Genomic DNA, 15,815 nt, shown 5'->3' on the forward strand with positions numbered 1-15,815 from the left:
ATATGTGTTTGCACAGAGGTGCCTGCATGTGCCTGCATGTTCAGAAATGCTGTTTCCTTCACATCTAAAGTAGATCATTAACCTGAAGATTTGCATGCGGTTTCCCCTTCCCATTTATTTCATCAAGAGGGGATGACTTTCAGAATCCGCAAAGCAGCATTCTTTTGTGGGACTGGACTGTAACTTTGCCCTGTAATTTCAGGTGAGGTTATGGATTACTCAAGCAAGACTACTGGTCCATATGCAGAGACTCGGCAGGTGGTTTCTGGCCTCGGGCTCAGTGCACCACAGTATTCCCAAGCAAGAATGGTATCATCTCTGGGTTCCCAGTTTGGCGTTGGAAGTGTTTTAAGATCATCCAATGGTGTTGTTTATTCTTCAGTAGCGACTCCAATCCCATCCACATTTGCCATCACTACACAACCTGGTTCTATTTTCAGTACAACTGTCAGAGATTTACCTACTCTCCAAACAATTGACTCGGTGCCCTCTTTATCAACTTTGCAACAGAGTCAACCTCTCCCAAGATCATACAGTTTCTTAACAACTGTGGCAGCTGAAAAAGATAGTGCAATTACTGCCATTGATATGGAGACAAGGTTACCACCTCATACTGTAGAAACTATTACCACTGAGCCAACCAGCTTGATACCTACTTTAACTACGGCATCTGAAGTTTATACAGATGTAATTGATGATGAGGTTGCCCTTCTCATTGCCCCCGAAGAAGGCAAACAGCAGCAGCTTGATTTGGAGCGGGAACTTCTTGAGCTTGAGAAAATTAAGCAGCAGCGCTTTGCAGAAGAGCTGGAATGGGAACGTCAGGAAATTCAAAGATTTAGGGAACAAGAAAAGTTTATGGTGCAAAAAAAGCTTGAGGAGTTGCAATCTATGAAACATCATCTCTTATTTCAGCAGGAGGAGGAACGACAAGCTCAGTTTATGATGAGACAAGAGACATTAGCCCAGCAGCAGTTGCAGCTTGAACAATTCCAACAACTTCAACAGCAGCTCCACCAACAATTAGAGGAGCAAAAACTTCGTCAAATATATCAGTACGGTTACGACCCTTCAGGAACTGGCTCGCCACAAACTACGACAGATCAAACTCTTTTGGAAGGACAGTATGCCACTGCAGAAAATGGTCAGTTTTGGCCTACTGATGATGCAACCACTACAGCTTCAGGAGTGTTGGGTATTGAAATTCCACAAAGCCAAGCATGGTACACAGTTCAGTCTGATGGCATTACCCAGTACATACCTAGGTCTGGTATCCTAAGCTCAGTTTCAGAAATGTCTCTTAAGGATATTGATGTTAGAGAGGAGAAACAGTTGAAAAAGAGAAGTTCTATGCCAAAATTACGTGGTCCATATGAGGAGTTTGAGCAGACCCTGGAAGAAGAGCCCCGGTGCTTCAAAAAGATAGTGGACAGTGGAGTGCAAACTGATGATGAAGATGGAGCAGACAGAGGCTACACAAACAGGAGACGGAGAAGTAAGAAGAGTGTTGATACAAGTGTTCAGACAGATGATGAAGATCAAGATGAATGGGATCTTTCTAGCAAATCCAGAAGGAAGCCTCGGATAGGGAAATACAGTGAGAGTACCACTGAGGCAGACAAAGCTAAACCATTCTCCAAAGTCTCTAGTATTGCAGTTCAGACAGTGGCAGAGATTTCCGTACAAACAGAACCTGTAGGAACAATAAGAACACCTTCAATCAGGGCCCGATTGGATGCTAAGGTTGAAATCATAAAGCACATTTCAGCTCCAGAAAAGACATATAAAGGAGAAAGTCTGGGATGTCAAACAGAGACAGATTCAGATACTCAAAGTCCCCAGTATCTGTCAGCTTCATCTCCTCAGAAAGATAAAAAACGTCCAACACCATTAGAGATAGGATACTCATCCCACCTTCGTCCAGACTCCACATTGCAGGTAGTCCCTTCCCCTCCCAAATCTCCCAAAGTTCTCTATTCACCCATTTCACCCGTTTCACCGAGCAAAGTTATTGAGTCAGCATTTGTACCCTATGAAAAACCCATCACTGATGACATCAGCCCTCAGAAGATGCTGCATGCTGACATTGCCAAGGTTCCTCCAAGCCCAAAGGCAGCAAAGATGATGCAACGCTCTATGTCTGATCCTAAGCCCCTGAGTCCCACAGCAGAAGACAGTTCCAGAGCTCAGTTTCAGTACACTGAGGGTTTTATGGTAAGAAGTATTTGCTTGCCTTTTTTTTTTTTTTATAATATGCAATTCTACAGCAATCAGTACAGCATGAGGGCTGACACACTCATTTCCAATACCTGTGTATGTAGGTTTTTGCACACACCGCTGAGAAGTCCAGAGGAACATCTGCTGTCTAAAGCAATGGCTATTTCCTTCATTGCTTTTCCTGGAAATAGGGAAATCCATATTACATATTGAACACAAGTTCATGTTCAGAATTTGGAAGGCACTTTGTGTTTTACATGGCAATTCATTGGGCAATATAGGGGTTACATGGCAATATGGGGTTACTGCCAATTGTTTAGAAAATTAAAGCATTTTCTTTCTAATTATGCGACATCCAGCTCTTGTGGCACAGTCTGTAATGCATTTACCTTGAAATTACTACATGTGCCTTCTGAAAGGCAGATGACACCAGATTTTTAATTGCCTTAGTTAGCTGTCCTTTTTGACCCTCATGAGGTTTCTCGGCCATTTGTGATTCCTTGGATAATCTTGTGTCCCAATGTGTACATCTTTTATCTTTCCCAGACCAAAAGGTCTCATATCTCAAATCCATTATTAATTTGTTTGTTTTGGATAAGGAGGATTATCAAGCAGTTATACAAGTTTTGAGGGCTGTTTCATGTAGGAGTCAAAGAAGACTGACATAATTTGGTTCAAAATTTTTCATTTCTGCGGTATTTCTTTCCCTTGAGAAGTAAGACTTAATATTTGGGAACCAGATCATTATTTATGAATAAGAGGAATAAGTCTTGGCTAAAAAATACCTTTGTAATTGGATATGTCCTTAGCTGTCCTTTTGTCCAAGACCATTCCCTTCTGTCAGTTGCAGGGTCAGTATTTTACTTGTCAGAACTCTGGAAGAGTTGTCACTCAAGTTCTTCAGCAATATTTATCTTTTATGTTCGGTTATCTGTGAATACAGGAGTTATTAATATAGACTGGATAGGATAAAGAGTGTTTGATTTGTGGTGGCTTTCAAATGCAGAATTAGCTGGTTATACCCTCCAAGGCTCCCACTGTAAGCAGTTTCTGCAGCTTCACATATTTGTACGGATATTAAGTACTTCCCACACTGTTACTGCTTGGAAAAGAGTTGGACTTTTGAAGGGAAAACTGTAGTCGTGGCATTGTCACTCCATATAAACATCATTCCCTAATGCAGGATAAGCACAGAGGGGGAAAGTCACATGAGGATTAAAGTTTCATGTAGGGGATTTGGAACAGCATCTTGAAGAACATTGCTCAGAGACTTTCAGAAAGTGTTTGGTTCTACTCAGCATAGTGAAACTATTTCCAAGAACAAGTTATTCACTTCACTTATTTCATAGATACATATATATATATATATATACTTGATATGAATTGGATGCTTTGTAGGATGGATGATACATTCTGTAAGTAGCTGATTGTTTAAAGGCCTTTACAGTAGAGTTTGAACACATACAGTATTCATTTGTGAGACATGGAAACAAAGGGTTTGTGCACCATTGTTTCTTTTTTAGCCACATATTCTTTACTGTCTTGCCTTGGGCCTAAACAGCAAGGAGCTATATTGTTCTCACTAATATGCAGCCATCAAGAAGCAAATAGCCCACGTCTCAAAGTAGTTACAGTCTAAATAAATGGGGGGGACATTTTTATGGAAAATGGGGTGCAAGTAGACAAGTGCAAGAATAATAAAAAACTTCCATGAATATGAAGTGGACTGCATTAACTGTGCCATGCAGCACATGGTGAGGAAGCTGCTCTGTAAACCTATCATGACCATAATTTCCTGCCTTCATGTTCTGTTAAGCGTTAAGCTTATTATACTCTCTGATAGAGCTTTGTTGATTATGTATCTGAGGTTCAATTATCTTACACTGAGATCAGGTACATAAAGGAGGAAAAGCCATGTGACCAAAAAAGGAAAATATTTACAGTGAGCCTCACAGAATGTAATCGATTGACCCCATCAGCATCTGGAAATAGGGGTATGAGTTCCTTTTGCAGTTTCTATATCAATTTAAGTTCTCGAATACTCAGACCAGTTATGTTGTGAAGAAGAATTCTGCAGTATAAGGTTTAAATTATCTAGTTCCAATAAAACATAGTATTCCCCCCAGAATGTCCGTTTGTTTATACGGTGGGTTTAGGACCATATTACAGGAAAGAATGGACAGTGATTTCTTGTTTTGTACATTTTATCACACTCAAAAGTTCTCTGAAAGCAGTGTCACTGTTGGCAAAGTGTAAACCTTGTTGACATTTTTTCAACTGTAGATGTCTGTTATTAGAGCCACATGTTGTTAAGTTTAAATACAGGATGACTTTTGGATTATCCTGCTAAGTGTGAAGGTGAGATGCTACCTCAACTTTAAAATATTTTTGGCACTGGGACTGTTTTTTTCATTCTTTGTTTGTGCAGTGCCCATAACAGCTAAAGTCTTTGTTAATTCTCTGTGGACACTTTTGTTTCTCCTGACTGAAGAGTTCCTAATTTCCTAGTTATAATAAGAGAAAGGTAGAAGGGATTAATTCTGTCATTGAAAAAAGTGAAGTTCAGTACAGAAAAACTTACAAACCAGCTCACTCTGGAAAAGAGAATTTACTAGAGCTGAACATAAAAGAATAAAATGGAAATGCAAGATTGATCTTTTACTACCTTAGGGAAATGGAATGTGTATATGAATATTTTTTGCATGGATGAATATCCCATCACTTTTTTAATAGCTCATGTTTCAGGGTTATGTCTTTGTCTGCATTCATAAACACTGCAGGTGAAAAGGGTGTTTCTGTGTTCATGTACACGATTCACAGGTTTTGGTTTTTTAATGGCAGTTGAGCAAAAAAGTTGATCCTTATGCAATTGGTAGGACTAAAAGAGAAAGAATAAAATTGATCTCTCTAAGATTTACAGTGAAATGATACCTTGTCCTTCAGGACGTGCACTTTCATCATTCATGCATTTCTTCCAATGGAAAATGTTTTTTTGCAACATTTCAGGGAAAGAGATTATGGAGACTATGGCTAGAATGATTAAATTATCTATGTCTTAGAGCTGCTTTAAATATAATTTTCTTCTTTAATGCACCTTTTAAAGGGAATTATTGCAATGTTTTATCTAATCTAGTATAAATGAAAAGCTGAAAAATAACCTGGTAGCTAATCAAATAATAATAATAACAAAAAATCCAGATAATATTGGTTTCAGAGATGGCACATTTAATTTTCAGATAACAAGTTATGTGTTTACATTACATTTTCATTTACTTGTCTATCATAGTCATTGTCTCTGTGAACACTTGAATGAGCGTAGATGGTGGCTTCATATTAATCCAAAGTAACAATATTACTTACCATTATGTTTTCTTTTGTAATTCTTATATGCTGTACATTTCTATGATATATATTAGTAATCAAGTGTAGCTGAGTCAAAAAAATTAGGAACTGTAGCTTGTCAGCACCAAAAAAAGTTGTGAAAGCTACCCATTTGGAATTGACATTTTCAAAGATACTTAATTTTACTGTTTTGTGAGCTTTGTTTCTCTTGAGCTCCCCATGTCAATGAGCTCCCCAGCACTGATTTTGATCAACTGTCCAGTAGTCCAGCATGGTAGGATTCCATGGAGTGAATAGCCATAGAAAGTGTTTTCCATGAGAGCACCAGAAAGTGTCAGTAGAGTTTGGAAATGGGGATTAAAATTCGTTCATTCAGCAGTAACAAAAAATTGTGAGTACCTGTCTAGTTTAATAAATAGCTTGACACCAGTGAATCACAGAATCAAGTCACATGCCAGTCACAGTCATCTTTGGCACTTGTACATATTGCATATGTGTAATCAAAGATGGAAGTTGTCTTCCTTTTGCCTTTGGATGCAAAATGCCTGCTCAACTAAACTGAAGCAAATTGCAGAAGATGTTGCACATGACCTGTCACACAGAGAAAATGTCTACAACTAGATAGGGCACAGACTCAACAGAAGTGTTTGTATTTGTGAAATTAATGCAAAGACACAGCTGTCAACAGCCTGTCAGCGTTGGGGTCGAAACTGTGCATTTAAATTTTAACACTTAGAATAAATTCAATCAGTATGTTTATTAAGAGTTAACAGAGACTTTTCTTGAAATTTTTATCTGATGTAATTTGTCATACTTGAAAGGCAAATATAATTCAAATCTATATAATGTAGTAAAAAAAAGATAATTATTTCAAGCTAAATCCCCCCAAAATATGTTTTTATTTAGGTAAGAAATGCAGGACTTCATCTATTGTTGTAATAAGAGCAGAATTGATTTTAAACTGATTTTAAAGAGTGTAATTTTTTTTAGATGGCTTTAATAGCATATTAATATGTTATCTTCTATGGTATTCTGAAGATTTCAACTTTAAAACTGAAGGTTAAGACTTCAGTGATTTTACAGAATCACAGAGTCATAGAATGATTTGTGTTGGAAGGGACCTTAAAGATCATCTGGTTCCAACCTCCCCTGCCATGGGTAGGTAGACCTTCCTCTACACCACATTGTTCCAATCACCATCTAACCTGGCCTTGAACACTTCCAGAGATGGGGCATCCACAACAGACCTTTGTAGCGTCAGATATGATGTACATCTAGACACTGAAGAGGGAGAACAAGGTAGTTACTCCCAGCAGAATAAAAACCTTCCATGTATCATATACATGATGTTTTGCTTGTTTATGCAGGACTAAGCTGATCACCAAATGTGTAGTTCAGCGAGGAATGTTCTGCTTAGGTAATGGATAGAGAGAAAGAGTAGGGATAGTTACCTGGTTTGAAGTTGGGTATTTCTGTTTGCTTACCTTTCTCAGAAGCAAGGAGTAGATTCATTTCTTAGTGTCATGCCAGAATTTCAGGTAACATAATTCTTCTATCATTGGAGCACAGGATATTGCTCTTTCCCTTGGTTTCTCATTGTCTGAGCTTAATTCCAGCTAAAAGGAGTTGGTACTTTATTATAGCTCTTATAGTTACTGTAAAATATTCAGGTGTGTTTTGTGGCCTGAGACATAGGTGGTCACATGATTGTAACTGCAAAAGGCCTAATTCAGTAACTTTAATTTTCCATTTTAGTCCCATTTTTCGGTCCAGAAGAAGGTAAAACATTTTGTTTTCTGTGAAAAGTATATTTCAATATAAAGAAGCCATTACCTCTTACAGAAACAGCTGCTATTTGGGTTAACTACAGATGGGTGTTGAGTGAGGAACCATCTTTGGTAGTATCTAAATTTAAAGTGCAAAGTATTTTTTTAACTTTACTTCTAAGAGACATCTGTGGCTGTGGTTTAATGAAAATTTTCCAGGCACTGGTGGCAACTGGTTCTTCATTTTGGCCATGCACACACCAGTCTGGGAACAGCCTGATTTCCATGATTTATAAGGTTTACAGGCAGTTTGTAAACTGCATATGCAGATCTGCCTGACAGTGTGTTAATACACTTAGTGATAGGGTAAGGTCTGAATGAGGCTTATTCACTGCTTATGGACAGGAGATCTTATTCGGAGACTGAATTCAGGCCAGCAATCCAGGGAAGGTGTGGCTGTTCCCCCTGAGTTCCTTTTGTGCTTGAATATTGTCACACTCTTTTTTTGTGTGTGTACTTCAAACAAATTCAGTGGGAACTGAGTTGAAAAGATGATCTCACTCACATCTAGAGACTATTATCAACAATCTTATCCCTGTGTAAATAGTAAAATAGAACTCGTCTATCTTTTCCTTTAACCATGTGATTTTAGCTAGATTTAAAATTATTTTTTCCACTAATGGTCTGAATTATTTAAAATTTAGAGTCCTGTTAACATTTCAAGCTATTGCTTCCTGCGCAGTATCTGAAATCCTTTGGAATACCATTTTTGTGACTCAAATGAGGCGTTTTTTTTCCATCTGTCAGGTCTTCAAAAGAGAAAGAATACCCCATATTTGGTCAACATGTCATATAAACATTATTTTCTAAAGCACATTTAACTGGGTCAGTCTTTCCTGCCTGATACTTTTATATTAGTTGATTTCGCACCGTCTCTATTCAACCAAGGGACATTCACACAATAGAAAATTATTATAATATTCGCTCTTTTTCCTTAATTACCTTTTATTAAAGCATGAGATTTATGGTAGAGTTGACAAAGAGACAAGATTTCATGTCACTTGGGCCTTTTCTCACCGGCTTATACAACTTCCTCTTAAGCGAGCTCTCATATACACATCAAAAAAACATCACTGGCCACAAATCCCATCCCTCATTCTTATATCTTCTATGAACAAAGAGAAGAATGAAGGTACAATAATATCTTTACACTTGTTTTCAGTTGACTGGGTTATGGTGGTTATCTATTTTAGGAATACTGGGAGATTTGTGCACGGAAAGAGGTAAATATCCTGTTCCTGTTTTAATAAATACAGCGTACAAATGTATACAACAGAACCAAACAGACACTGAAGAATGAGGGGCACATATTGATGAGCAAGTTTTGGCCTACTTCAGCTCTATTTTACTTCAGGTCTTCCTCTCCTATCAAGTCACAGATCACTGTAGTTAGTGTGAATATGCAGTAGGAGGATAAAATTTCTACTAGTGAATTGTCTCACTGAAATAAAAAGATAATTTCTTTCATGTGTTCCACTGATAATTTTGGCTTCCTGCATTTTATTCTGTCTCCACTTTTATGAGCATCTGTGACTGAAGCTTTGAAAATTGTGCTGAGGAAATGAACGTACATTCTCCAAAAGGAGCGGAAGACCAATGTCTGTAAAATCTTCATTAGAAAGAAAACACTCTCTGTGCCTTGTTAGCGAGTTTTTTGGTGTGGTAAAAGCAGAACAATAGATCAAATTAGCTGATGACAAATATCTACAAGTATACTGTGTTGTTGTCCAAAAGGAGCCAGTCATTGGTTTGGACTGTTTTTTCCTACTGGGATTTGAGCCTATTTGAGATACACTTAGAACAGAGCTTCCTATTGAGTTTTCTCTAGGAGAAAGTTAGTTTGCACACAGGAAAACTTCCCTGCAAACTGTAGCAATGTACACTAAGCAGAGAACACCAATTTGTTCCTGTCAAAGTAGTCCATCTAATAACAAAATGCAATGCTTAATTTCAACACTTTTCCCCATAATTTTATTAAAATGTTTTAAAGTTTATAAATTGTTGACTTGATCAGCCAAATGTGATTAAATGTTTATTGATAATCATCCAAGACTGGCAAAAACCCACAGTAGCTCATATGACCTAAATGAAGTTTGCTAAAAAATCCTCACCCTAGAACCACAGTAGATCTAAAAGTTATTATCAGATATAATTAAATACAACAAAATACTCAGAACACTAAAAAGGTGTTCTGTATGCCTCTTCTTTCTCCACTGTGTGAATGGTTATGTTTCCTCTCCATATGAGACCTCTAGGATGCTCCTTTAACCCACATCAATGCATTTAAGATTCTCTGGGGGTTTGGTTTTGGGTTTTTTGTTTTTAGAAAAAGTTCAGTGTATGCCAGTATTGAGATAATTATTCTGTATAATCAATTCCTTAGAATTTATAGGCCTCAATTTCCATGACCTTTCTCCAGGGTCATACTTATGCCTAATTTATCTTTAGCATATAAGATACTTAAAATTTCAAAACTCTACATTTTCCAAAAGAAAAATATGAAAAATATTTGCAGATCTAGATATACCTCATATAATCATCCCAAAAAATAAAAATAATAAAAAGATGACGTGAAGGTGGCCCAGTAATCTTTGGGCTAGATATGTGTGTGATTTTTATAGTCATCACAGCTTTATAAATATTAGCTTTATAATATTAGCTTTATAAATTGTATACCAGAGCTCTGAAGTTTTACTTCTCATCTGTAGAAATACTGGCTAGACCAGATTCTCTTGTGCTATCAGTGTTTCAAATTACAATGAGGACTAATAACATCTAACAGTTTGGCTGTTGTTTTTTTGATTAATAAAGCTTCCCTGTTAGAACTAACTTTACTTTGGTTCTGATCCATAAAATCCTTCTATTCAGGCCTTGCTTTTCTGAGTCAGTGATTTCATATTAAAAATAATTTGTTAAGATAGACAGATGGTTTTTCATATTAATGCTGCAAGATCAAATTTAACTATAAAATACTGAGTAAAATAGTCCCATCTACTGTGCTTTACTTTCTCAGTCCAACACAACATTATTTATTGATAAGCTAAGTTTTTTCAATGACAATTTTTAAAGGGAAGCTGCCAGCTGGAATTAGATATCTTAGGTCAAATTGGTCACTTTCAAACAAAAGGAAAGCAGTTTTAAGTGGGTCAAAAAAGAGCTTGTCATAGGTTTGGCTCTTTAATAATTCAATTGCAATTTAAAGTATGGAGGAAGCACTCACATAGCATTTTAAGATCAATACGGGAAACACAGTTACTTTGAAAATCAGAATTGCAATTCAAAGCAATGTTCCAAAATTTCAGCAATGATACAGACATTATAGGTAAAAAAGAGGAAAAAAAAAAACCAAACAACAAAAACAACAACCAAAAAATAATAAAAAAAAGAAAACAAAAACAAAACAACACAACAACAACAAAAAAACAAACACAGAAATATTGCTGATTAGGCAATAGCAATAGTGAAAATGCTCCAGTGTAGTAACAAAAGGTCAGACTTAAAAATATGAAGTGCTTGCATGATAGGTGGTGGTGTTCTTAGGAAATACTGACAACTTGTACACATGTAGGATATGTGGCTGATGAGGCTTCATCTGTAATGCTACATACAGTTTATCTCAGCATCACTTAAGAGTTAGAGACGCTGAGACATTTCAAAGTTGAGCAAAAGACAAAGGATAAAAGGTTTAGACAACAAGGCATTGACTAGAAGGCTGAAGGATCTGGCTGTGTTGATCTAGAAAGAAGACCAAAGCTGGGCAAGATAACAGTCTTTCACTGTGTTAACCATTATTTTAAATAGGATGAATATTAACCACTCTTCATGTCCAGTGGAGGCACAAAATGGATTATCTCAATTTTTGGCCTGGGATACTTAGTAGATATGAACTTTATAGCTGCAATAGCACAGATGTCTTAGCATTTTAGTGAAACTGTGTTATATCTGAATACTGAGAATAACATAAAGGGATAGATAGCCTACAAGACTGATTTCCCTTCCAAGCCAAGAATATCTTGAGCACTATGAGTAATAACATTATGTTTAAAAATTGAATTCTAAAATTAAATACAATTTTCTTTAGTGCTCATGGCTCTTCTTACACTGTATCATGAGCGTCATTGCTGTTAATTTGTATTGATACAGCATTTGTTACAGACTGCTTTGGTAAACCAACCACACAGATCGTATAGGGGCCTTCATTTAAAAGATGGGAAGTTGAGATAATAATAGGTCCATAATTAGACTAAATGCCCCATCTTGTTCCTTCTATCCCTTAGCTAAAGTGGCATTTATTCCCCATTTTACTTTCTTCTTTCCATTTCTCTTCAGAAACCTAGGGGTCTTTTGTCTTTCTTGGCTGACAAAAGGACATAGGCTACCTTGTTAAGCTATAAAGTATTGGAAACAACAGGTTTGACATTAGATATTGGTGATGAAAAATCCCACCTGACCTGTTCACTGTAGGTTCCTGTTATAATCTTCAGGCAGAAGTATTCCAAGGGAACAGCAGTTAATCTACTTATTTTGTGGTTTTACTTTAGAATATGTTTAATCCCACTAATTTCTCAAATGACTACAAAAAGGTTCTAGATGACTGAGAGTGCTTTTGGTCAGGTGAATCCCATGGTCTCTCAAAAAGCCTGTCTTCTGAATCTTCTGTGTTCTTATTTCCTGCTTTTTCTCTTAAAGCAGTGAATTATTTACTTAGCACTAGTTTCCTTTTATTAATTCTGCACAGCAAAAGTTATGATTCAGTTAAAGTTAGATTTATAAATTGTTTTCTACATGCTAAAACTCAATTAAAAATAATTTTTAAAATATTAACTTTCATATAATTCACTGAAATGTCATTATAAAAAAAAGTATTTTCACTATTTTCTCATTTCTCCCAGCATACTTTTAAGATGAATGACTACTGACAGATTGGCACCATAGTGCAAACAAACCTCTTATTTATAGAACAAGGTTGGCTCTGTTGACGCCAATTCAGACTTTCAGAAGCCAATCTGTCAATAGTTCTCCAATCTCTGGAGAGAATGAGTTTTTCCTTTGTGCTTAGCTTCTCAGTTCAATTTCTCCAAATAATTTCCAGTTGTGTTACAAAGAAGGAGCTGGACACTGGTAAAGTTTTTCAAAAACTCAAAGAAGTGATTTACCTGCTGCAATGTTCAGCTCAGGGAGTGGAACCCATAATGGCATGATAAGTGCTTACAGTCTCTGCACTTAGAGTGAAGTTACGAGACAGGAATTAATAGTAGCTGGTTTTCTTTGTGCTGTGATGCCTGAGTCAACTGGTTAGAAACTCCAAATACAGGGGTAAGTCTGAAACACTTTTGAAAGATACAGTGACATTCCAGAGGAAGCCTGCCTTTTGGCTCTCCTTCAGAACTTGCATTTTGTACAGTATGAATTCAGGTCTCAGTTCAATTTCCGTTCACATTCTCCATCTGTCCATATCTTCCCTCTAATCTCTTTGCTAAACCCTACTTCTGTTTCCCAGCTGGTCTTTCTCTGACACTCTCTCTCATCCAATCTAAGTGGTTCCTATCAAAATACAGCTTTGATTGTCTCACCTTCCTCACTTTGCAAGTTGTTTGCGATGCCAAATCCAACTCAAGCATCGTGTGCTGGTGCTCTTACACCTCCTGGCAAGCCTTTTCCCTGGTGCATAATGGCCAAGCAGGCTAAATGGGCCACCCACTAACTAAGAGTGAAGGCAGGGTTTGAAATTTAATAACTGGTATGGCAAAAGGCCTGAAGGAGAATTAAATGCTGAGGATTTCTTTAGTGTCTGTGTGTGATGAGAAGTTTAACAGGTTTGATTTCCCTAAATCTGGATAACTCCTTGATTTAGACCATCAGCAGCTGCCAGAGATGAAAAGATAGTCAGGAAGGGTGATGGATGGAGTGAATCAGAATGAGTTACCCACCTAAAATTTAGACCTAATATAGGGAAGATTAATTTGAGACTGAGTGGTTATTTTTAATAACTGTAGAGCATCAATAAAACACTATGACAGAAGCCTAAGGTATCTGGGAAGTAATATTTACTTCATTTGTTTGTGGAACACATTTTCTGTAACCTCTTTCATAGCTGTGTTTTTGCTGTACATGCATGATGTAAGAGGGCAACAGCAAAAAAAAATTATGCTTCTTGTCTGAGTTGAAGTTAGAAGCCATGACTGTCATTTTTAAGAAATTTTACTGTCTGGGTTAATCATTTACATTATATTGATTCTCCTTTTATAATTCCTGAGTTGTAACCAACAGCAAAAATGTCATGGCCTTCTAGGAAGAATGGAATGGAATCTGAATTTGTCCTTTGCTCATTTGATCAGGCATACTGTAGTAAAGAGGATTTTATAGTAATGTCTCCAGATATTTCTTTAGACAGTAAAAGTGATTCTTGTGACAGCGGTAGTGTAGGCTGCTCTGTTTCCTTCTGTTCTTGCAGCCAGTTTGAGCCCTGCTTGTCTGAGGAACCATAAGCCAGGCACACAAACCCATTTTTATCTCTTCCTGTTTCTTCATCATTTGGCCCAAAAACTCACCAAAGAAAACAAGAAGTTTTGACAATGTTACAGAAGTAGAATTTTTACCACATGCACACACACACACACAGAGACATATATATATATGTATATAAAAGTGAATGGCTTTTCTGGAGGCTTTTTGCAAACACAACTGATAGTACTTTCTATTGCATGCAGTGACTCTGCAGTTATGGAACATTCTTGCCTACATCAAAGCTTTTATTTAATTAAAATAGATGCTGCAGTCCTTACTCTTTCATACCTTACACAGTATTTTGGCAGTAAATCCATCAAGATGTTGAAGCCTGTATTGTGTCTTGAAAACATTAACTATCTAAACTCCTCGGTCTTCATGGATCACCAAAAAATTAGGTTGAGAAGGTGCTGTGGATGTCATGCAGTTCCACCTCGACCTCAAAGCTGTGCTAATTTCTAAGTTAGATCAAATATCTAGAGGGCTTATCAAGTTGAATTTTTGAAAATCTCCAAGGATGGCAATTTTACTTTCAAGAGAAAGTATCCCATTCTGGGAATTCACTGCTTTCATGGTGTGAAGAGTGCTTCATTTCCCTTGTGCAACTTGTGCCTTTTGTCCTTCACGGTGCATCCCTTAGAATAGTCTGACTCTGTCTTTTTCAGTAGTACTTCATTTGAGAGTCGAAGACAGCAATTAGGTGTTTTTTCCAAGCTCAATTCCCTTAACCTCTCTTCCTTGAACAACCACTCTCTCCCTCAAGACCTCACCATCCTACTGGACCTGCACTGGGCTCTCTAGCCAAGATTTTAGTGCTTTGTGTATATAAAACAGGGTGGGAAGAGTATGGGAAACTCTCCCATCTGAGTCCTGCTCTTCTAGTTAGCATTGTTGTTCTCATTAGCTCGAGTGCAGACACACTCAAATTGCTGTGCTGCTTAACTTCAGGAGCAAATTATGTTCCCTCAAGCATTTCATATGCAGCTTGATAAAGAAATACACAGTACAGTTCAGGAAACACTGGTCTATACCCCCCATTAAGCTCTCAAACCCCATAATTAGGTTAGAGTAATTTGGGAAATTACTGGGGTATTTTTATTTGTTTGCTTGGGTTTTTTTCCCAGTTTGTTTGGATTTTTGTTTGCTTTTTGTTTGCTGGGGGCTTTTTTGTTTTCCCACTAGAACTTCCTCCATTTTTTCTAGATTTTTTTTTAAACACTAAAGTTTTAGGAGGTCATCCTTTCATATTAAAAATTAGGATTTGCTTGGTGCATGTAATGCATACGTGATATATAGATTCTGAGGTATTAATACTCTGTCATTATAGAAAGAAAATCTTTTATGAATGGTTTCTAGATTTTTAACTAGCATTTTAATCAGTATTCTAGATTTTTTCCTACTATTATAGCACTATTCTGTAAAACATCTCTCTGAGGATTTCTTTAAAAAATATTACATAAAAATATTTCCATGTTTTATACAAATATAATAAGAAGCTACAATTGAAGGATAAATGATGAAGCACTGCCAAAACATTCCTAAGTTACATTAGCATCCCAAATTCTAGTTGGCACTCATTAATGCATTTTTGTTTTGGAATTTCTTAGAATATGACTTTTAAAATCTTAATGTTGTAATATTTGAGAAGATTTTAAAAAACATTTTTGCAGCATCACTGCTGAACCCTTTGTGATCTCTTATGATGAATTATGTTCAGATCTGAGTATTCCCATTGTCTTTTGAAGGCATAGAGGCTTGTACTTGTGTTACTGTAGAAGCATTAATCAGATAAAAAATATAAAATTATCTGAAGTTAATGATATATTCTGTTAATTCAGTCAGCCATGGATCACGTCTTGAGAAAATTAGAATTAATTTTTTTTCTTTGTACTGGTAATTTCACTATTTCCAATATAGGAAAGT

At 36.7% G+C, this 15,815-nt stretch overlaps 1 protein-coding gene across 8 annotated transcripts in view; it reads left to right on the plus strand.

The window, feature by feature from the left end:
* The window catches only part of PCLO (piccolo presynaptic cytomatrix protein), a 351,079-nt gene that overhangs the window by 156,969 nt on the left and 178,295 nt on the right, over positions 1-15,815 (plus strand). For all 8 annotated transcript variants that reach the window (XM_051795279.1, XM_051795271.1, XM_051795275.1 and 5 more), the window contains exon 6: positions 203-2,214. In XM_051795279.1, the coding sequence (XP_051651239.1) occupies positions 203-2,214 (2,012 nt within the window). The remainder of the gene's footprint in view (positions 1-202; positions 2,215-15,815) is intronic.

This window comes from Manacus candei, unplaced genomic scaffold (assembly GCF_025592945.1).
Source record: "Manacus candei isolate 608988 ecotype Guabito, Panama unplaced genomic scaffold, ASM2559294v1 h1tg000042l, whole genome shotgun sequence".
Taxonomy (NCBI): domain Eukaryota; kingdom Metazoa; phylum Chordata; class Aves; order Passeriformes; family Pipridae; genus Manacus; species Manacus candei.